At 41.2% G+C, this 24,207-nt stretch overlaps 2 protein-coding genes and 1 long non-coding RNA gene across 9 annotated transcripts in view; 2 read left to right on the top strand and 1 right to left on the bottom strand.

Moving 5' to 3' along the window:
• ACTN2 (actinin alpha 2) overlaps positions 1 to 2,678 on the top strand; it is a 66,581-nt gene extending 63,903 nt beyond the window's left edge. For both annotated transcript variants that reach the window (XM_077894389.1, XM_077894388.1), the window contains exons 20-21: positions 698 to 856; positions 2,464 to 2,678. In XM_077894389.1, coding sequence (XP_077750515.1) covers positions 698 to 856; positions 2,464 to 2,622 — 318 coding nt within the window. In that variant the 3' untranslated portion in view covers positions 2,623 to 2,678. The remainder of the gene's footprint in view (positions 1 to 697; positions 857 to 2,463) is intronic.
• On the bottom strand, positions 572 to 23,917 carry LOC144312075 (uncharacterized). The gene is made up of 2 exons (XR_013377521.1): positions 22,274 to 23,917; positions 572 to 907 (listed from the first exon to the last, which is right to left on the bottom strand). It is a non-coding gene; the product is annotated as an uncharacterized LOC144312075 (long non-coding RNA).
• MTR (5-methyltetrahydrofolate-homocysteine methyltransferase) overlaps positions 22,731 to 24,207 on the top strand; it is a 108,629-nt gene continuing 107,152 nt past the window's right edge. For 2 of the 6 annotated variants that reach the window (XM_077894384.1, XM_077894385.1), the window contains exon 1: positions 22,733 to 23,185. In XM_077894384.1, coding sequence (XP_077750510.1) covers positions 23,152 to 23,185 — 34 coding nt within the window. In that variant the 5' untranslated portion in view covers positions 22,733 to 23,151. Of the gene's footprint in view, positions 23,186 to 23,471; positions 23,877 to 24,207 lie in introns of those variants that run through there. The other 4 variants (XM_077894386.1, XM_077894380.1, XM_077894381.1 and 1 more) reach the window with 3 other exon arrangements.

The following is a 24,207-nucleotide window of genomic DNA, read 5'->3' as shown; positions in this document are numbered from 1 at the left end:
GATCGGTTCCCTTCTTTGTATAGGATGGTCATTTTGAAGGTTTGCCTTCTACTGGCTAAAAATAATTTCACGGAACCAGAACATATCTTTTTGTTCAGTAATTAGATTTTTTTTTCTAGTGAAGGAAGAACACGTGAACTTTTAAAAACAGCTTTATGGACATCCAGTTCCCTCATATAAAGTGTATACACCTCAGTGGCTTTCAGTAGCCTAATGATTTCCAAAGTGCTTTTCCCTCTGATATTAATCTATATTTTGAACATGAGTTGCTTTGATTCTTTTTGGACCCTTAACAAAAAAATTGGGAGAGCCGTGTTCTGCACTGCCGCTTTCTACTTAGCAATGTTACTCTTGTGGGTTATAGTCTGAAAAAAAGGCCCATCTCTTTCATTTTCTCTGCATTCCTCTCCCAAAAGTATGTTAAGGCCTGAAGGCTAATGCATCAGAGAGAAGAAAGAATTCATATGTTTGGGAGCTTCTGGCTTGATGCTACAGCAACTTGTACCATCATCTGATGTCAGTAAACCTAAGTTGCCCCTCTGCGGGCTCTATTAAAAAGACAGAAAGGAAATGCAGGGAATATTTAAGTTTTTATTTCATAAGGAATTCACAGGTCAGGAGTTAAAAGCAGGAGAATGGCACTGTTGAGGATTGTGTCCTGTTATGAAGTGCATGTTTTCTTCCAACCTTGCCCCAGGGCGAAGCTGAATTTGCACGCATCATGACCCTAGTGGATCCCAACGGACAGGGCACTGTCACCTTCCAGTCCTTCATCGACTTCATGACGAGGGAGACAGCTGACACAGACACGGCAGAGCAGGTCATTGCCTCCTTCCGGATCCTGGCTTCTGATAAGGTCTGCACTGACAGATTTCCCTCTGCTTTTGTGGTAGCTCATGGTGTTTTTCTAGTAAAACAAAAAACAGTATTGCCAAAGTAAAAACCGTTTTGATACTGGCGTATTTTGTACCACATCAGCATTGAAAAAGCAAGTCAACCTGACAATGGCCCACACAGAACAAAGAATACACACTCTGTTCCCAGCACTTGTGTGGGGGCCTCCCAGGGAATTGGGCAGAAGGAACCCAGTGCATATTTTGTGGAGTTTTTTTGATGTGTTTTACTGGTTAAACTTTACGTTCAGGAGATAGGACTCAGAAAGAAGGAACTGCACAATTCAGATACTGTGGAACCAGGGACCTTTTCTTAAGGACCTTGTCTTTGTGGCCAGCCATGGAAACAAAGCTAAATATAGCCATTCACCCATTTAAAATATGGGCAGGCTTTGCATTACATTTAACTGCAAGTTCGGAATTTTTGAGTCTCATTCCCCAAACAATAGCGACATCTTAGTACGTATAAATTCAGTGTGGAATATGATTCTTTTACTCAGTGTTCTGGCCGAGAGAGAAGGGGAATTTAGTGTGTTAAAGTATCAACAGAAACATGCTTAATATCTTACAACATCAGACAAGATACACTATCCTGAAAACCATAAATGTTTGATTTAGAATTTTAAAAATCCTGTATCATGAGGATAGGGGTAGAGGAAGAGAGCCCATCTGATGTAGGAGGTAATCAGCCAAAGCTCATCTAACCCACTCATCCCCCCTACCCCCTAAAAAAACCCTGCTACAAGTTAAGCATATTTGCTATTTATTTATTTTGACTCTTGTCAGCCAGTCTGTTTTACCAGAATTATCCTGTTTCCTGTTGGACGCTTGACATTTAAAAAAAATGTATGCATCCCAACATTAAATATCAATTTTATTCTGCTTTACAAAGAGGTTTTCTACAGTGACAAAATTAGCTTTTTAATAAACTGAGTAGGAAAATGACTCCATTTTCTAAAAACACATATACATTAAAAAAAGAGAAAACGTTGGTCATGTTAACTGTCCCTATATTCTCATCAGCAAATGATACAAACCAACTATCCCTTTATCTTTCCAGTATGAATCTTAGGCCATAGTATTTTTCACCTGCGTTATGGCTCAGTTTGAGATGATAGTCCTCCCTCTGCCTTTATGAAGCATATTAAATTTTGTGCTGGCCACAAAACAAATCACCTTGTAGATACACTTTTTTTTTTTTTTAAGATTTTATTTATTTATTCATGGAGACACAGAGAGAGAGAGAGAGAGAGAGAGAGAGATACAGGCAGAGGGAGAAACAGGCTCCATGCAGGTAGTCTGACATGGGACTCGATCCCGGGTCTCCAGGATCAGGCCCTAGCTGAAGGCGGCGGCACTAAACCGCTGAGCCACCTGGGCTGCCCTAGATACACTCTTAGCAGTGAAATACAGCCTGATGTCAGTTGTCAGTTACCATGCCCACTTGACCCCTGCCTGTAATCCTTTATTTAAATTAAACAAATGCAAGCTGTGTGTAAGTATTAAAACTGTTTATCTTCCAGTGTTTTCTGCGATTGATCTTACAAACACTTGTGTGTTTTTTCCCTAGCCATACATCCTGGCAGAGGAGCTGCGTCGAGAGCTGCCCCCAGATCAGGCCCAGTACTGCATCAAGAGGATGCCCGCCTACTCAGGCCCGGGCAGTGTGCCCGGAGCCCTGGATTACACCGCGTTCTCCTCTGCCCTGTACGGGGAAAGCGATCTGTGATGCTCGGGCTCTGTAATCACTGATCCCATCAGAACGCAATAAAAGCTGAAGTCACAGTTGGTTTCCTGGAACCTTTGACAAGCTTTATTAAGTTAAGAGAGAGAAAAAAATAGTTTGCAGCTCAGTAGTTGCCAGCCATGTGATATGGCTGAAGTGAAGTTTCTACCATATATGAGGTAGTGTGTTTCATAAATAGGTTTCTTTCTGGATTTTTATCCAAGATTCAAGATTAGGAAAAAAAAAATCACACATTAGTTAAACGTTTGATACTTTAAAAAATATTCTTCATATTTAATGTTTATGAGATTATCCCTAATGGATTATATTTGGGATATTAGTGTTTTACTTTCTTGCTTATCCAAAGATTAGGTCTATTTGAATTTCATATTGTCCAGGGAATAAAAACAAACTACCCCAAAGATCCTTTGTCCCAAAAACTTTTTAAGTAAAGATGTTAGTCAGCTCTTCATGATTTAGGATTATGTAGTCAGTGGGTTTCAATGCCTTACTTATTCTCCAGAGTAGGGAACTCCTCAGGAAATACAAAAGTCAGTTTAATTGCCAGAGAGGAAGAGAAAAGCACTGGATAAAATGCATGTTTTTAGGATTATCTGCTGATTCCAAGTTTCTGTGCTTTTTCTAGAGCTTGTTAGCACAGGTTCTCCTTATAGAAATGCTCTGTTATGACATAAACAAATGTCTGTAGTAGCAGTTCCTAAGAGGGGACAAGTCAGAAACTGGGACCCTTCTGGCTTTCCAGGTAGGACTTTTTTTATGCCTTTATGGTTTTATGACCTGGTAAGAAGAAGGAGTTTGTAGAAAACGGTAGGAAAGGCTTAATTCTCAACAGGGGAGAGGTAAGTTCTTTCCTTGAAGAACCTTTATATATCTTTGGGTGAATTCATTCTGTGAAGTAGGAATTATTAGATGTTTTTGCTAGCACTTGGTGTGTGTTCATCACTGACTGGATGGTGCATCCTGACAAGTCTGAGTCTGGCTCCATCCACATCTGAAGCTTCGTCACAGAGGACACACTATGTGCTCCCAGCATCATCTTGTTCTTGTCAGTGTTCGTTCATTTTTCTGCTCATGCTGCCTTATGCTGCAACGGTTCCCTCTGTTCTTCCATCTTGTTGACAGCTTGAGGAGAATAAAGCAGGAATTCTTTTTATATCTTAGCCCTTATTGATCGGGAAAGGAATTATAAACAAACAGAAACAGTTGCAAACAGCCATTAAAGTGTGACTAGAAAAGGCAGTAATGTGCTTATTACCTACAGTCTGTTTCCTCAGATTTTTATAGCCTTCCATCTACAGAAACATGACATTTTCCATTCATAACTGCTTTTGCTACATTGGCCCATTTAGAACCTTCAACCTTTTTAACTTAATGTGTTCCATTTTATTGAGTAGATGGTAGCTTGCAAATGCCTGAAATATCTGAGTAGGTTTAATGCCAAACACTTTTGGGGTCATGTCTAGGTGAACTCTGACTCCCTGTTTTATTTCAAGCAGGTGCTATATTCCAGCCACAAACATCATGGAAAAAGCTAGAAAGTCGTTCTGCCTTTGAGGCTACTAGGGGGAGTTGTGGTGTTTTAGGATGGGAAGAGGTAGCTCATCTACCTAAAAATCTTAATTTCTTTACAATATTCAGGCAAGATATTAGATCACTATATGCAAATAAATGAAGAAAAGAAGTAAACTCTGAAAACCACTTAGTAAACGTGTTTATACTCTCATTTTAAAAGTTATTTTTATTCCTGAACCTGAATTATCAATTAAACTTCATTTGTAAAAGAAAAAGAAAAGAATTCCTGTTTTTTATTATTCCAAACAATAACCAGTTTCTTTGGTTAACAACAAACTTCATCACCTAAAATTTCCACCATACCTTAAAACTCTCTTACCTTACTTGAACAATCAGAGACAAGCTTGTCGAGTGGAGGGTGAATTTGAGATGAGGAGTTAAGGTCGACCCAGTTAGAGGTGAGTGACGAATGGACACGGAGATGAAATGGATTAGGAATTTTACCTAGGAGCTCATACCAGAAAGCACATTAGGTATTTTTGAAATGTTTTGAAACGTGTGCATATCAAACCCTTACCTCAGACTGTCAAGGTCTGGGTTAAGACTTGGACATCTGAATGTTTTTGAAAAATTCAAATTTTGGAAGATTTGAAGTGAAGTTTCTACCATATATGAGGTAGCATGTTTCATAAATAGGTTTCTTTCTGGATTTTTAGGTAAATACAATGAATAATCAGGCTTTTGTTTGTTTCTTTGATAAAACAGCAAATTACTCAAGTAGTGTGAAATTAGGAGGTTCTAGGGCCAGAAGAAAAGCAAAAAATGGGAAATTGCAGAATATCCAAGATTCAACATTAACACTTAATTGAAAACCACTGGATTAGGAGTTCCTTGCTGGCTCAGTTGGTAGAGCATGTGACTTTTGAACTTGGGGTCCTGAGTTTGAGCCCCAAATTGTATGTAGAGACTACTAAAAACAAAATCATCAAAAAAAAAAAAAAAAAGAAAGAAAGAAAAAAATGATGAAAGCCAGTGGCTTAGAGGTCAAAGAAAGGATGGGCAAAATAAAAAAGTCTAAAAGAATTAGAGAGGCTCTACCTGGGAAGGTAAAATGGGACAAATATGAATGGCCAGGCAAACTCCAGAGCCGTCTGGTTGGTGACCTGGAAATGCCAGGCTATGAGTTTCATTAATCGACAAGAAGGCATTGAGTGTGCCCAACGTGTTCTTGAGCTTTCTTAAATACCCAGGAACCTGGGCAGTGATTATACTGTCCTGTCTGGGGCATTTTCATGTTTCAGGTGAAATCAGCAGAGGAGACCGGTTCTGTTTTTCTTTTGCATCACTGATAACTCGATACTTTAGAACCTGACAGACCATGATTCTTTCGCAACTGGGAGCTGGAGATGGTTGTGAGCTGTCAGTGGGAACCTGAAGCCAAGGATTCCCTAGGGCCTTAAAATCTTTCTGAATTTATCCCCACAGCAGTGCAGATGGGTAAAGCAGATGGGTGGAAGAAATGCCTGGGGGCCCACCAAGCACACGTGCAAATCCTTTTGCATGGCTGGGAAACCACAGTAGCAAATATACCGATAAAGTCACGATGTGTCCTTATGGGACAAGCTACCTGAGATGGAGAAGCATTAGCTATGTAAGTGTAATGTAAAGAGAAAAATACTTTTTGAATATGCAGTATGAACAGTGAGGTGGTATGGTTAGCATTTAAGTGTACAGCTTCAAAATTACCAATGTGACCAATGCCCAAAAAAAAACCCAAGAACAGCAGCCCTCATCAAAATAACCTCCTTCATGAAAACTACCATACTGATGCCTGGACCCCACCCTAAACCACTGTAATCAGAATATTTGATATCAGTGGAGGTGGAGAACCCAGTCAAGGAAATCAAAGCATGAATGTCAATGAGTGCCCTTAAGGAACCAGCCTTCTCTCTGGCTACCCTTCCCATGTACCACCTCATATGTACCCATTCCTGAGCACTGTTAGTTCCAAAACACCATCCTTTCTCATAATCAATTCAAGTGTTTCAGATGCTGGACAGGTTCTTTGCTCTTCTCCGGTGGGGGTAAATCCATCATCCTTCCAGGCCTGTCTCCTCCTTTGGGAGGCCTTCCCTAGACTACTTCCATCTTCGCAGCCTTACTCTCTACTTCCAGAGCCTATTCTTGCTTTAGCTTTCAGGGTCTCGTACCCTGCCCTGGGGTAGTACTGTGAGCTGAGATGGCCAAGGGTAGGGACTTGTCTTACCCATGCATCCTTAAGCACAGGACCTGGCACAGGGCAGGTGGTAAGCATTGAATGAACAGTTCTGTGTGCTCCTGTGCATCTGAATATTATTGACTAGCAGCCACAGGAAGGAGAACAGGTGGAAATAATCAGGCTGATGGCTGGGCTGGAGAGGATCAGGAAAGGATCCAAACTGATGAATGACAGTGTAGTGATTTTCTAGCAGGGAGACCCATGCATGTGAAGATGTCCAAGGGCTTTGTGGAAATGGGAATATTTTTTAAAAAGATTTTATCCATTCATGAGAGAGAGAGAGAGAGAGAGGCAGGGGAGAAGCAGGCTCCATGCAGGGAGCCTGATGTAGGACTCGATCCCAGGTCTCCAGGATCAGGCCCCGGGCTGAAGGCAGCGCTAAACCGCTGAGCCACCTGGACTGCCCGAAATGGGCACTTTTAATGCATTTCTGGATCTTCAATTTCCCAGACATACTCTTTCCTAACATTACAGGATCTCCTTTGTCACTTTTGCTTGTAGAACCACCCTTCTCCTCTCCCACTTCTCAAAAGAAAACACACCCCTCACCCATTCTAAATCTAAGGTCCACTGACCGTGGGTATAAAAATCTCCAGGGCTCCGAACAAAGGGATGATTTGAACTATTTTTTGAATCCCTTATTACGGTGCTTAATCAAGGTACCATACTCCCAAACCCTGAAACTTTCTATCTTTTCTGGTCCTATTGTTATGCTGAAGGTGAACTGTGGTGTTAGGAATGGAACACACTGGCCCTTGTAAGGACATTATGAAATCAGATACGTGTATTATAAAGCACTGGGGGTGGCAGTAATGCCAGTTTTTCTGACCTCACCTTTTCCACTCCCCAATTATTATCAAAAGAATGAATGACTCATGAGGGAGATTGGTGATGGAAAATTGGACCATCAGAATGTTCTCCCCGCAGTCTGAGGCTCATGTTTCAATTTTTGGAGTAGTGTCTTTAGAAGAACAAAATTTTAATTTTGATGACATCCAGTTTATTATTTTATCTTCTAGTTTGGGATTTTTTGTGTGTGTCCTATTAAAGAAATCTTTGCTAAATATAGGGTCTTTAAGAATTTTTCTGTTTTCTCCTAGAATTTTCATAATTTTTGAAGATTTTATTTATCTGAGAGAGAGAGAGCACAAGTGAGGGGAGAGAGGGGCAGAGGTAGAAGCAGACTTGCCCACTGAGCAGGGAGCCCGAGGCAGGGCTCAATCCCAGGACCCTGAGATCAAGACCTGAGCCAAAGGCAGATGCTTAACTGACTGAGCCACCTGGGCATCCCTAGACTTTTTGTAATTTTAACCATTATGTTCAGGTGTATGATTCATTTTGAATTAATTTTGTACTACAGTTAGTTACATAGGGAAAAATTAAAAAGAAATAAATGGAAAGATATTTTCATGGGAAAAAAGGAAAATCAGAGCATCAGTAAGAGAGATTAACCATCTAAATGGTGCTTTTTTTGATCGAGTATTTAAGCAAAAGCAATTGTTTTCAGCTACTCTCAAGAATAATCCTTAGTATTAGTTTGCTGGTTAGAAAAGCACCACCAAACAACTGAAACAGCGCAGGCCACTATTGTAGTGCTTTTGGAGACAACCACAGTTTTCAAATTTCACCAGACAAAACCTGTGGTCATTTTTTACCTGACTTCTTTGAGATTTGGTGTGTATTACACAAAAAGGTATTTAAAACATTTTAATCCAGGCATATAAAATATTCCAATTACAGTCTTGAACTTACTTCATCTTTGAAAATATTTGGTACGCACTACTTCATGTTAGCAAAAAAATAAATAAAATTTATACTATACACCAGATCAATTAATTTTTAGCTATACTTACTCTTTCACTAGATACTTTGAATAAGTTTGATTAATATGTCTAACAATTAATGGAATTACTTTTTAATTTTATACATGATTTGTATTTATTTCCAAACACCAGAGTTCAGTGTACATACACATACATATGTACCAAAGGAGTACCATTCCTTTTAAGCATCCCCTTTGCTTCATGAATAACTTAAATTTGTAGCTACATATTGCATAAGTAAGTGAGAAAAATTTACATAATGAAAATTTTCTATTAGCACAAGAGCATTTTAATCTTAATTGCTTTTACAAGATTTGTTGCATTATTTATCTCTTGGTGGTTTTTATTCTATTGGTCAAAATGTGTTAACATTTTATTTGAAGAATAAAGTCTGTTTTTTTTTTTTAAAAAACAGTAAGACTGATGTAATCATTAAATTAATCATTTAGCCTGAATTTGGTAATTAGGTTCCATGGAGACATTTTTCATTTCTTCAATTATCTAAAGCTGCAGCTCCAATGTTTTGAAGAAAATACAATTAAAGTACATGATGATATAAAAGCCTTTTATTTTCAAAAAGATACTGGCCAAGGTGGGTTGAAATTAACAATTGCTCCAAACTCTTCTTGAGTGTAATGGACTAAACAAGGCATCTTTAAGAGAAAGACAGCAGGCATCACCAACACTTGGTTGTTAGGTCCAAGGGATGGGATGCTTCTACCAAGACATCTGGGTTCCTGTTTGACAGATTTGCCTCAGTGACATGGGCTGCTCACCTCAAGATTGCCATAGAGAAAGAAACACACTTGTACTCAGTGGGGAGTCTGCTTCTCCCTCTTTCTCTGCCCCTCTGCCTGCTTGTGCGCTCTCACTCTCTCTCAAATAAAGAAATAAAATCTTTAAAAAAAATTAAAACCATCATATGATTTCATTCATACGTGGAATATAAGAAATAGTGAAAGGGACTATAAAGGAAAGGAGGGGAACTGAGTGGGAAAAACTAGAGAGGGAGACAAACCGTGAGAGACTCCTAACTCTGGGAAACAAAGGGTTGCGGAAGGGGAGGAGGGCAGGGGGATGGGGTGACTGGGTGACAGGCACTGAGGAGGGCACTTGACAGGATGAGCACTGGGTGTTATACTATATGTTGGCAAATTGAATTTAAATAAAAAAGGAAAACTAAAAAAATTAAAATTAAAAAAATAACAGTTTGAACTGCATGGGTCCACTTATATGCAGGATTTTTAAAATATATATATATCCAGTACAGTACTGTAACTGTGTTTTTTCTTCCTTATGATTTTCTTAATAACACTTTATTTTTCTGGCTTACTTTATTGTAAGAATACGGAACACAATGCATATAACATACAAATAATGTGCTAATTGACTTATTGGTAAGACTTCCAATAGGTAGTAGGCTATTAGTAGTAAAGTTTGGAGGGAGTTAAAGCTCTATGCAGATTTTTTTTAGTACATGTGCTGCCAAAGCGAGCACTCTATGCAGATTTTTAACTGCACAGGGTTGGGGGGTGACACCCTTAACCACCACGTTATTCAAGGGTCAACTGTATATGCTTTAAGCCACGGTATTTACGGTCTCTGTTTTTATCAGCTTAGCTTTACCCCAAATAATACATTAGGAACCTTGACAGTTTCTTGACCTGGTTGCACAGCTATATTTATGGTATTTTATAGTATGGTATTTTATTCTATTTTATTTTTAAAGATTTTATTTATTTGAAAGAGAGAGAGAGAGCACACCCAAGCATAAGTGGGGGGGGAGGAGCAGAGGCAGAGGGAGAAGCAAACTCCCTTCTGAGCAGGGAGCTGGACACAAGATTTGATCCCAGGACCCTGGGATCATGACCCGAGCTGAAGGCAGATGCTTAACTGAGCCACCCAGGTACCCCTATTTATGGTATTTTAGATTGTACTAAGCATTTTCACATTTTTGTCTGTCAACTCATCTTTATATATGTTTAATAATGGAAGATAGTGACATTTTGTACCAAATTCAACACATCCATTCATTCAATCCATCCATTCGTTCATTTTACAGCCACCACATATAATTTTAAGCACAATTTTCAGACATTCTTTGTTTTCACATGCTTTATTCTTCTCTTTTCTACATGGTTTTACCATCCAATGCCCCTCTGACTCTTTCCCATCAGAGGGAATGTAAGCAGTTTTGCTGACACAGAATACTTTTATCTCTAGGGGCTAGGGTTCTTTTTTTTTTATTTTCTGTCCCCATCCATTCATTTATTCTCTTCCAAATAATAATTTATGTTCTCTTTCAAGAATTTTTTTATAATCAAAAGAGACTATGTGATATGGATCTTGAAGGGTAGCATGCCTAATGGCCTGTCTTCCACTTGGATCTTCCATTATGATGTCACTTTCTTATGAGAAGACTGACAGATGGCATCAGTGGGGAAAGGCTGCTGGTCAGCCTTGCATAACTCTTTGCCATTTTATTTTATTTTATTTTATTGGTCTCTGAGCACCCAGTGTGTTTGGACTGCTGGTTATATTGGCGTCATACCACATACATGTCAGCCTGTTACTCCTGTCACAGTCTTGCTTCCGCACTGTTTCTGAGCCCAAGGAATCAGCCACAAGTGTGAAAGCTACTGCCTGTTTTTACACCACAGTGGGTCTCAGGGGCCTGGGGTCCACATGCAGTACCAGCCTCAACTCTCTCCCTTCTCCAGCTGAGGCATCTACTTCAGGGTTCCTCTGGAAACTGGTGTGCTGGGTGAATCTATATGTCCGAATCTCAGTGGGGAGCTCTATGGGGACCTAGTTGTTGCTACGGAATTACACGTTTATTGCCTCTTCTTCCTATGTCTGATGGCCTCCAAATGGTTATCATAAACCTAACCATTCATCGTCCAACTTCTGATAATCATGGAGGGTTGTGGGGTAGAGTCTTGACAGGCAGCTGGGGATTGGTGAGGCCCAGCAAATCTGACTGCAGGCCTCAGAGCTGGCCCTCTCAGCTCCTACTCCTTGTCTGCCACCACTACTATTAAAGAATGTTCTGTCACATACCTAAAATCCTCTTGTGAAACATGCTTTGGGAAATACCGATTTAGAATAAACAAGATTTCAGGAAATTACAGCTCAGAGATAATCTCATCCAAACCCCTTCATTTGGTAGAAATGAATCTCAGAGAAAAAAGGTGACATCCATTATCACAGCTGTTCCTCACAGCGGTCCCTTTAAATTAACTATTATCCTCATTCTACAGAAAATTGAGACCATCATGGTTAAGTGCCTATGATTGCCCAGCTAGCAGAGTTGGGACTTCCAGGACTGTTCTTTTTTTTTTTATTTTTTATTTATTTATGATAGTCACAGAGAGAGAGAGAGAGAGAGGCAGAGACACAGGCAGAGGGAGAAGCAGGCTCCATGCACCGGGAGCCCGACATAGGATTCGATCCCGGGTCTCCAGGATCGCGCCCTAGGCCAAAGGCAGGCGCCAAACCACTGCGCCACCCAGGGATCCCAGGACTGTTCTTATCCATTACCCCATGATCAATTTTGAAGGTAGGAGATTCTGAGTCATATTCTAATATCCCATGTAGGGCCACATTCCATTTTCTGCCAGGGTGTAGACTGTAGAAGTCATTCTTCAATATATTAAAAATCCACACTTATTCTCCACTGGGCCGGGTGTCTGAATCACTCAATTCTGTTGGATGCATGAAATGTTCCATACTGAACAGTTCAGAGAAAAATAAATAGATAAAATATTAAAAGTAAATATGTATCAAATTTGCAAAACCAAATGAATTCCCAGCCTGCTGCAGTATTCACTTAAGCAATAAACATATAAGAAACAGGCTATTTGTTTGCTGCAGATGTAGGAAAGCCCTTAAGACTTTGGATTTAAACTTAAATACTAAATTTACATTTAATATTTGTATTTATGTCCTAACATATATATGTGTGTGTGTGTGTATATATATATATATATATACACATACATATATATATATTCAATAGTCAGTGCTTGCACCTGTTTTATGCCAATGCCCACCACTATTCAAGACTTGACTGCTTCCCTCTGTTCCAGGGCTTGCATCCCCAGCTATTTCCCAGAGACCATAGCTCTTGGGTGATGTCTGTCTCCAGGGCAGCTCATTGGTGGAACAGATAGGATACACACTCCAGATCTCCCTGCTCACTGACAACTTTATCAAGGTTGGTTGTGGCCAGAAATGAGGAGGGCGGAGAATGAGTGTTAGGAGGACTGGTCAGACAGTGAGCAGGTGCAGATGGAACAACTGGGAGAGAGCCAGAGAAAGGCCAGCCGCACCCACCTTCCGCCCCCACAGAGGGCTAGACAGTTCTAAAACAGAAAATTCCTTCGTGTATGCTAATTACAATCATTCCAGGATCTGCTGACATTAAAATGAAGACTTATTTTGAGAAGGCTGTTGTAAGAGTCCAAGTGTGAGATAAGGGCCCGGCCTCAGTCAGAGTCAGAAGAGCAAAGATGCCTGGGTGAGTCTTCCTTTTTTAATTTAATTTAATTTAATTTAATTTAATTTAATTTAATTTATTCATGAGAGACACAGAGAGAGAGGCAGAGACATAGGCAGAGGGAGAAGCAGGCTGATAGCCTGACGTGGGACTTGATCCCAGGACCCCAGTATCACAACCTGAGCCAAAGGCAGATGATCAACCACTGAGCCCCCCAGGTGCCCCTCAGTGAAGTCTTCCAATCCTAATTTGAAACCACTCAGTTTACAGTCCCTGCCTCATTTTATCTTTTTTGTCTAACATGATAAAATGAAGCACAAAGAAGGAGGAAAAAAAACCCCATGATCATCTGTATTGATATAGAAAAAGAATATGATAATATTCAACACCCTGACATGATAAAAACACTCAATAAAATACAAACAATAGGGTACTTCTTCAAGAGGATTAAGATCATGTGAAATAGAAAACTCACAAATAACATCATATTTAATGAAGACTGAAAGCTTTTCCTCCAAGATCAATAAGGCAAGGATGTCTGTTTTCACCACTGCTATTCAACGTAGTACTGGAAGTTCTAGCCAGAGTAATTAGGGAAGAAAAACAAATAAAAGACATCTAACCTGGAAAGAAAGTAATATGGTCTCTGTTCACAGATGACATGATCTTCCATGTAGAAAACCGTGAAGAATTCACACACACAAAATTATTAGAGCCAATAAATGAATTCAGTAAAGATTCAAACACAAAATCAATACCCTGAAGTAAATTGTATTTCTACACATTTATGGTTCCTAATAAGGAATTTATGAAATATTGCATTTACTATAGTGTTAGAATAAAATACTTAGGAATCGATTTAATCAAGGAGATAAAAGGCTTGCCCACTGAAAAGTACAAGATGCTTCTTAAGAAATTCAAAAAGACCTAAATAAATGGAAAGATATCAAACATCCATGAATTGAAATATTGTTAAATGTTAATACTACCCAAAACAATGTACAGATTCAATGCAATCCATACTAAAATCCCAGTGGCATTTTTATAGAAATAGAAAACACCCCCACATTTTTCTGAGATCTCGAGGAACCTCAAATAGTCAAACTATCTTGAGAAAAAAAAGAACAAAGTTGAAGGACTCACACTTCCTGATTTCAAAATGTCCTACAAAGATAAATGCAGTGGTACTGGCATAAGGATAAACATATAGGCCAATGGAATAAGCTTCAGAACCCAAGAATAAACCCTCACATATTTATCAGTTGATTTTTGACAAGGATGCTGAGATCATTCAATAGGGGAAAAAAAAAAGTGTTTTCAAGAAATCGTGGTGGGAAAATTGGATTCCATATGCAAAAAATAAATCTGGACCCTTATGTTACGCCTTATGCTAAAATTAACTCAAAATGAATGAAAGGCCTTATCTTAATAGCTAAAACTACAAAAATCTGGGAAGAAAACAGAGAGCATAGGGGAAAACGTTCATGCCATTGGATTGAGCAATGATTTAATGGATATGGCACCAAGAACACAGCTCATAAAATGAAAAAATATATAAATTGGACTTCCATAAAACTAAAAACTTTTGTGTCTCAAGAGACATTATCAAGAGAGTGAAAAGACAACCCACAGAGTGGGAGAAAATATTCACAAATCGTGTATCTGATAAGGGATTAATACCCAGAATATGTAAATATAAATAACACAACAAAAAATAAACAACCCAATTCAAAAATGGGCAAAAGATTTAAGTAGACATTTCTCCAAAAAAAGATAGATAAATGGCCTATAAGCACTGAAGGTTGTTTAACACCACTAATCATTAGAGAAATGCAAACCAAACCCACAATGAGATATGTTACCCTCTTAAGTTGGCTATTATCAATAAAATGAAAAATGACAATTGTTGGCAGGATGCAGAGAAATTAGAACTTTTCTACATTGCTGGTCAGAATGTAAATTGCTGCAGCCACTATGGAAAACAGTTGGGAAGTTCCTCAAAAAACTACACATAGAATTACCAAAAGATCCAGCAATTCTAGTTCCCAAGTATTAACCCAAAAGGTTGGAGCAAATACTTGTCTGCCTATGTTCATTGTAGTATTACTCACAAGAGTTAAAAGGTGGAAACTATCCAGGTACCCATGAACAAATGAATGGATAAACAATATGTGGTATATTCATACAATGGAATACTATTCTACCTTATAAAGGAATGAAGCTCTGACATATGCTACAATGTGAGTGGACCTTGAAAACATCATGCTAAATGAAATAACTTGGGTACATAAAGTTAAAAAAAAAATCCATTTACATGAGGTACCCAGAGTAGCCAAATCACAGAGACAGAAAGTAGATTATAGATTACCAGGGACTGGGATGAAGAGGAATGGGGAGTTATTGCTTAATTGTTACAAAGTTTCTGTTTGGGATGGCAAAAAATGTTTTGGAAGTGTATAATGGTGATCACCATATTGTGACTGTAATTAATGCCACTAAATTGTATACTTAAAAAAGATTAAAATGGCAAATTTTATATTTGTTGCTAATACATTTATATAAAAATACATTTATGAATTATAATGCAATTTAAAAATGATGTAATACACCCCAAACCATAGCATTGTATACCTTAAATAAGTGAATTCTATGATATATTAATTTTATCTTGGTAGAGCTATCAAAAAAAAGAAAGAATAGACAACAGCAATCAGCTTTTTAAAAGATTTTACTTATTTATTTGAGAGAGAGAGAGAGAGCATGAGAGACAGAGAGAAAGTGCGTGTGCATGAGCAGGGGGAGGGGCAGAGAGAGAAGCAGACTCTGCTAAGCAGGGAGCCCAACATGGGGCTTGATCCCAGGACCCTGGGATCATGAACTGAGCCAAAAGTTAAGCTGAGCTTAACCAACTGAGCCACCCAGGCAATCTGACAGCAAAGTTTTGAAGGAAAAAGGCTGTAATTCAAGAATTTCATAGGTAATCAGCCAGCCATTCAAGCATATGAGCAGTAGAAAGACATGGTACATGTGGCAGAGCTTAGAACATCTATGTGCCTTTCTTCAAACAATTACTCGTGAACAATTAATACCCTTTTCCAAGGAAGTTGTCTTGTCCTCTTTTATAAGAGCCCTATCTCATTCACAAGGGCTCTACTCTCATAACCTGAGCACCGTCCAAAGGCCCCACCCTCCAGTACCATCACATCATGAATTAGTTCTTTGTATTTTGAATGAACGCCTTCTTTTTCTCTAGGTCAGTAGCTTTTCGTTTGCATTTCCCTTATTCCATTTCTGCTTTGTCTTAATTCATTTATAATCTCTCTTCATCTATACTGCAGGATCTTTGGTGTAGAAATCCTATTTTGAACATCTCTATTCCCCCAAAGTACCTGACACAATACTTATGTACTTCTGACACTGAATTAGCACTTGTTTTATTGGATTTCCTAAAGCTCTGTTGTCGATATTAATTATGCATTTTGATAGTCTGATTCATGCCATAGGTTTCAATTTCTTTGAAATTAAATTAGCTCCTAATAAAAAAAATTCCAAGGTTTAACACACTACAGAATTAACCCTGTGATGGAAATTAATAGTGTTTGACACATAGAATGAAGAAGTAATTGTTGATCAAATATTTACTGGAAGAAAAACATGCATTATGCAATGTTTTCAAGCAATATTTCATTTTTGAGAGACATCCAAATTAATAGTTTAAAAAGGACTTTTATATCAAGGTCCTTAATACCAACTGGCCATCCAAATATAAAAGCTATCTCAAATATTATTAGATGTACATGATACTTACACATGGGTGTTCTCAATCATATACCAGGTATACTATTGTTCTACTTATTTTTCTTAAAGTTTTTACTTATTTATTTGACAGAGGGAGAGAGCACAAGCAGGGTGTACACCAGAAGGAGAGGTAGAAGCAGACTCCCTGTTGAGCAGGGAGCCTGATGCAGGGCTCAATCCATGACCCTGATATCGTGACCCTGAGCCCAAGGCAGACACTTAACCAACTGAGCCACTCCGGTGCCCCTATTGTTCTACCGTAAATGGAAAGAACTATTCCAGCATGGTTGTCTGTTGCCAGAGGACTAACTGGCCACCCAGCTAGTGGGATGACTCCGAAAGCTAGTGTTGTCAAACCATGACAGCCTGAGGTATGGATTTCTAGTATACATATCCCCTACACCAGAAACAAAGGCAAAGAGGCCCTTAGCAAGCTGTATATTTCTGAATCCTTTCTCTGTGCCTCCATTTCTAACCAATACTCAGCTGCCCCCAAACCTCCCCATTATCTAAGGAACGGGGCATTTCTTTACCAGGATTAACACTTTTCATTGAGTTACAGTCAGCTGCACCTGGGGATTACTTTGCTTTATTTAATGTTAACTCTGTGAGATTTATCCTACCATTGGAAAATAAAAGAATCATCTCTCCAATATTAGAGAATTTTTGAGCTTTCAAGTTACATTTTGGTTAAAACAAAACAAGCACACAAAATCCTCTCTGTGCCTTTTATAGAGTCCGCCGTGAAATTTGAGCTAGCAGTGTTCATTTGATAAGGTCTGAAATATGGTGACTACTGTATTCCTCCAGTAACTTTTTTTTGGTAAGATTTTATTTTTAAGGAGTCTCTATGCTCAGTGTGGGGCTCAAACTTACAACCCCAAGATCAAGAGTCATGTGCTCTACCAACTGAACCAGCCAGGCACTCCCCAGTAATTTATTCTTGCAAACACTTATTCACTTGTCATTGTGTGCCCAGTTAGTAGATGTGCTGTAGATGTAGTTAGGACAGAGCCAGAAAAAGTCTGTACTGAATTTTTTCTAGCACCAAAAGCCACGTAGGAATATTTCCCATTGAAAATGTAGCACACTTAAAATTCCAGAGTTTCAGGAATGAGAATGGCATTTATTTAACTACTAAGAAAGCGGTAATGTTTTACAAACTCATGTTATATTGGAAATGAGGATCAGGGCACCTGAGTAACAGCTAAAATTACAAGCAATTTGGGACATCCAGTTTTCTGGGGAGAGGACTCTGACATTAGTCGCCCACAGGGAGGTTTTACCTGAGACAAAGTCCACAAATGCTGAAAACCAGTTTTTCCAGGTTTGAGGACCAGCTGCAGGCACCGGAAATGTGACCTTAGGCAAGATGTTTAAGTTCTCTCCTTTCTTTTCCTTTTCTTTTAGCGGAGAAGGAATGAAGAAATCTGTAACTGGCTGTGATCAATTGTGTAAACACGACTGCACTCTGACCAGCCAAATTCTCTTTCCCTTGTTTTTTTTTTCATCATAAAATAAGGAGATCCTCCTACATGGCACTAATCTTGTTTTATAATGATATATGTGATTATCATTTTTCCTATGCTCTAGCCTGAAGGACCTGAGTCTGTCTCCTATTTTAGCTCCAGTGCCTGGCTAGTGTCGACAAATACTTGTTAAACAAACAAATAATAATGCCAATAATTCATAGGGTTCCAACAATCGGATCTTTATTTTATTTTTTTTTTTTTTCAATCGGATCTTTAAATGCCAGTACTCCAAGAACTCTTATCTTCTAATACCTCTGAATCATGTCCCAAATACTGTAGAAATTCTAGGCTTCAACTTCACTATCTTAATTGGATCTTGCCTCCCAGTTTCCCAGGCAGGGCCAGAAAACAATGTTTTAAGTCATCTCTATTTCAAAATTTGTCAATTAAAAAATAATTTTGCCCTTCAGAGGAAAACAAAAACAAAATATTAACTTAGCAAAAATTGCTGAACTTTTAAAGCACTGAAGCCCTAACCAATTCTTTTTGTCGTTATGAGAAAAGAATTTGTACTCAATTAACTCTTTGCAACTTAAAAATTATTTCTGATTTCCTTCCAGGCCTATACCATAAATTTCTAGAATTCAAAGATAAGACTTTAAAAAGTGTTTGTCAGGTCACTTTGCCTCTTTATATCTCATTTCTTATTTTTAAAAAAGATTTTATTTATTTATTTGACACAGCTAGCACAAGCAAGGGGAATGTCAGAGGGAGAGGGAGAAGCAGGTTCAATCCCAGGACGCTGGGATCTTGACCTGAACAAAAGGCAGACACTTAACCCAACGGAGCCACCCAGGTGCCTCTATATCTCATTTATAAAAGTAAAAATTTAGCAGTTACTTAAAAGTTTAGCTCTCAGTTCATCATCTTATGCTGATTAAATACCATATTCCTATTCAACAAAAATATTTGACTATACTCCTACGGAAAAGCAAACAAACCCAACGCAACCCAAACCAACCCACCATCCTCCAAAAACCCAAAGTCAAAAATCCAAACCAAAGCAAATTTTCAAAAGCAAAAACCTGGGCATCTGGGTGGCTCAGTTGGTTGAGAGGCTGCCTTTGGCTCAGGTCATGATCCAAGGGTCCTGCGATCAAGCCCCACATTGGGCATCCTGTTCATCAAGGATTCTGCTTCTCCCTCTCCCTCTGCTCTTCCCTCTTCCCTTCAGTGATCATAAAAGCAAAGCCCTCTGCACTTTGCTTGGATTTTCTGAAAAAGTTTTCAATATCCTCGCAGTTAAATCCACAAATGTTCTCCTCTCCTGTCTTCTGAATGCTGATATTTTCAGTATTTGGAATTAAGGTTTTGTTTAACCCATTACTTCCTGTGTTGGGCTCTGGGTCCCTACTCTATTGCTCTTTAGTTGTATGAGCCCTTGGGTACTTCTTTCTCACTTAATTTCTGTCGCTCTAAAATAGGAACAAATATATGAATCCTATTTTATAAGAATGCAGATTAAAATAAGAGATGCCACATAAGAACTTGTGTTCCACACATGACAGCCAGTTTTATCATGGAGGCAGATCAAGCCCATTTTTTGTGTTTCCTTTTAGCCAAGTGATGTCTACATAGAAGTGCTGGCATAATTAGCCAGGTCAAAGATGAACTACCTTTTGATAATTAAGAATGCCTTTGGAGTTAGTGGAACAGGTGGTACAGATTGAGCCAACTGACTTCCCCGGGTGTCAAGTCACAGAAAGAGATGATAATTCTCTCTGTGTAGGAAAAAAGGTGGGACAAGGCCTCTCTAGGGCTATTGGTGACAATAAAATAACTTCAAATCTCCTTTATATTTGTCACTACCTTGTGCTTGGCAACAAGACCATATATCACAGCATTAGTAAATTCAGCTCAGTTAGTACAAGCCATGTGGATAATCAAAGGGCTTGTTGACCTATGGGACTCTGGAAGGGGCAGTGAGTCAAAATCTTCAGATTATAAAGGAATTGAAGGAAGGAGGACAAACTCAGGGATTTCTGGGAAAAGCTCATGGTCACCTTGACACGCCCCTCAGGGGTAGCAATACCTTGTTCCAGAACTGGATCTCAGTTTACATTCTTGGGACTCTGACGAGCAGGACCCCAAAGCAACCCAATGGGTATGACCTGCACAATCAAGCCCATAGAATAACATATTAAGCTGGAATACTGTTCACTTCCTGGCGTACAATAAGAGTTGGATATCTAGGTTCACCAATCAGATCTTCTTTCTGTGAAGACAAACCTGCTGGGAAGCCCAAAACAACTGAGGGGTTTTTGGAGACTTACTTCTACATAATGGGTGTGTGATGGATGAGCTTGATGAGAGTGAGGGTGGAGACGAGGGTGGGGGGTGGGCTAGCAGATTCTTATCAAAATAAGATAATAGCTTTACTATGACAAGAAAAACTGCTTTACTACAGAGATGGAAAAATTGAGGCTTTCTTTGCCTTGGTGGTCCTACATCCTCTATAGATGTATTTGTATTAGTTTCCTAGGCCTAGTGTAACAAAATACCACAAGATGGGTGGCCTAAAACAACAGAAATGTGCTGTGTCACAGTTCTGGAAACTACAAGTCCAAAACCAAGGTTATCAGTAGGGTCATGCTGACCTCAGCTTTTGCTGTCCTGTGGCTGTTTATTTCTTGAGTCTCTCTCCTCTTCCAAATAGGACACCACTCATGTTGGACTAAGAGTCCATTGTACCTGGACCTCATCTTAACTAGTTATATGTGCACCAACCAAGTAAGTTCCAATCTGAAGAGCTAGGGTTTAGGACTTCCATATATCTGTTGGGGGACACACTTCAACTAACAGTATTCTTGGAACTTTTCTTTCTTAAGATTTTGTGTATTTGAAGGAGTACATAAGTGGGCAGGAGGGCAAAGGGAAAGGGAGAGAAACAGACTCCCTGTTGAGCAGGGAGCTGGATGCAGGGCTCTATCCCAGGACTCTGAGATCATGACCTGAGCTGAAGGTAGATGCTTAACGGACTGAGCCACCCATGAGCCCCTTGGAACTTTTAAGTTGTGTGAGTTTTTGTAGGAGGAATTCACTGCCCCTTTACCCTTATTTGTTACCTTTTTAAGACCAAGAGAACACCGGGTCTGGTCAGTTTTAGCTGACAAAGTGAACATCTGATGACTAGCTAAATACAGAGCCTGATCCACAATTCCTAAGTAAGAGGAATTGCTAAGATGGAGAATACTAAGTAACTAGGTACCTAAAAGATTTTTAACCCAAGGGACACATCAACAAACCTGTGAGACAAGTGATAATTTGAAACCTTACAATCTTAACAAGATCTTCAGTTTCAAGGCCATCCTCTCCCTCCCACACTCTTTTTTGTTCCATTCTCTCCCACATCAGTTTTTGCTCTCCAAGTGGGACCATTTTCAGTAAAGATGCTAAAGACCCATCATTATTATACTCTTTTTTTTTTTTTTAACAGAACTTCCTTAAAAAGGTTTTATTTATTTACACACACAGAGAAAGAGAGAGAGAGGCAGAGACACAGGCAGAGGGAGAAGCAGGCTCCACGCAGGGAGCTCGATGTGGGACTCGATCCCGGGTCTCCAGGATCACGCCCTCGGCTGAAGGCAGCGCTAAACCACTGAGCCACCCGGGCTGCCCTAATTTTTTAGGTGTACGAAACTTAGGTATAATTACATACAGTAAGATGAAAATGGCCTGCAAATCGGTACCTCAAAAAGAAAAAGATTAGTAAACTTCACACAATTTGGTCTCCATTTTATTCCAGATCCATTTGTTTTCCTCCCATCAACCATGCTCATCCTTCCAGAGGCATCCTTTATTTTCAAATTCTCTCAAGTACTGTTCTACTCGGGGAGTTTCTCTGCTCTGGAATGGCCTTACTTGCTGGGCACATGCTCCTATTTCAAGTCTCAGTCACTTCCTTGAAGCTTTCCCCCAACACTCGGGGAGGACCGCAGCTCTTTCGGCACAAAGTGGTTCTCACTTTCCCTGTTCCGCGGCTAGTTTTTCCCAGTTACTGAGTCCTTTCCCCAAGACAGAGGGGGGTGTGTGTGCGCGTGACGCAGCTCGTCTTCCTTTGCGTTGCAAGTGAGTAGCCCGATGCACCTCACAGCGCTAAGTGTTCAATAGTGATACTGCCAGTAAGTGACCATAAACGTGTGTTTTCACAGCGTATTCGCATGGTCTCATTTGTCTTCCCACGACAACCTACCTGATGAAGTAGCAGTAACTGCCACCCTCTCCTCTGCTGCCCGTAGCGCGGTGAGGCTGAGTCTAGTGATCTCGCACAGCGCCAGTCAATAGCAAAACGTGACTAGAACTTGCTCCTCGGATTCCAAATTCCCGGCTCTTGACGCCACAACACGACCAAGCCAGCGCCAACTTCATAGCAGGACTTAAACTTGGAGAGGCCACGGCGGTCACACTTCCGGACGTCGGGCTCGGAGGTGCGTCCAACCTCCGCTGGACTTGGGACTTTTGGGCTCCGGCAACACCGACTGCGCTGGACCTTGGACTACATCTCCCATAGAGCCGTGGGGCGAGCCCTCAGGCGATTGGCTGAACTAGATCAACCAATACAGCCGCGACGTGCTCGGACTGACCAATCACAGGCCGGAGGGGCGGGACCTCCCGCACAGAGGCTAGATTGAGCGCAGACACTAACGGCGTCGTAAGGTGTCCCAAAGCCCCGGGGGCCTGAGGTGCTCGCTCCCGTGCCCGGGACGCCGCGTCGTCCTCCGCGTCGGGTCCAGCCCGCGCCTTCCTCGCGAGCCGGCCTCGGGTCGCGCGTGCGAGGCCGCCAGCCCCGCGCCGAGGACAGGCGGGGTAGCGGGGAGAAAGCACGTGCTGTAGCGTGGCGGAGGCCGAGGACGCGCCTGTCCCCGCCGCGCCGCGCCGCGCCGCGCCGCCCCGGGTCCAGTCCACGGCAGGTGCCGCGCGGCGGGCTCCGGGCCCCTCGGGGGCTCCAGCGACCTGGGCCTCGGGGCCGGCTCCGCGTCGCTGGCTGGCGTCGCTTTTGGCCGTGCCCTCCTGCGCAGAGTGCGACTTCCCGGCTTCGCCGCTGGCCTGCGGAGGAGGAGACTCGGCGTCATGTCCCCGGCGCTGCCCGCGCTGACGCCTTCCGGTAACGCTGCCGCCCGCTCTCCGGGGTGCGGTGGTTTGGTGGCTCCCGCCGGGGGCTCCGAACCCCTGGGGCTGTCCCCGCAGGCGGGAGGGCGGAGGAGCGCCGAGGAGCGCCGAGGAGCGCCGCGGCGCCGCTTGATCCCTCCGCACCTGCTCCCCTCCTCCCCGGCCCGGCCGACCGCCCGCGGCCGCCGAGCACCGCGCTCTCCCCGAGCGCCCGACGCACGCTCCTAGCGTGGGAGCAGCTGTGCGGTCCGGGGCAGCACGGCCCGGCAGGGCGCGGTGGGAGCTTGCCCTGAGCTGACGCCGTTACTAACCACGTGTTTGTTGAGCACCTGCTGTGCTCATCCGAAGGGAGCTTCCTGATCCGTTGGGAGACAGAAAAGGAAACCCAAGAACTATTTAAAACTTGAGCGAACGCTTCCTTTCCACACCAGGGGTGGAGCAGAAGTTCTGCAGGCTGCAGTGTGCAGGGAAACACTGTGTAAAACGGGCAGATCGTGGGTCGTGATGGGGAGGAGTCATCTCAGGGGATTCTGAAACTGGTGGCTCTGAGGTCAACACCGACAAAAAACTGGTCTAGCTCAAGAACTGGCAGTCATTTCAGCTTTATAATGAGCGCTGGGTCTCGGAGGTCATCCCTGGTTAACATTTGGGGTCAGACATACCCATAAAAACACGGGACGAATGAGGTAGGAAATGTAGAAAGAAGAGAATAGTCATACGGACCAGACAGCCGCTGGCTCTGACAAAATAGTCAAGGGAGGGGGTGAATACTGAATTCAGAACTCAGAAGGGCATTTATCAGAGGTGAGCTAGTGACCCTATTGGTATTCTAGGGTTCTGATATGGGACTGGTAAAATTGTGCTTGAAACCAGTGGAAATGTGACAGAAACACTTTATCACTGTTGCCATAAAAGAAGAGGTGGTACTTCTTTGAATGATACCTCTGCCTCGTGACTTCTTGCCTTCCCATTTAATTAAAAAAGGAAATACATGATTTCCTTTTCATCTAAATATTA

The sequence above is a fragment of the Canis aureus genome, chromosome 4, assembly GCF_053574225.1.
Source record: "Canis aureus isolate CA01 chromosome 4, VMU_Caureus_v.1.0, whole genome shotgun sequence".
Taxonomy (NCBI): domain Eukaryota; kingdom Metazoa; phylum Chordata; class Mammalia; order Carnivora; family Canidae; genus Canis; species Canis aureus.
This window is presented reverse-complemented; position numbering and strand designations above follow the sequence as displayed.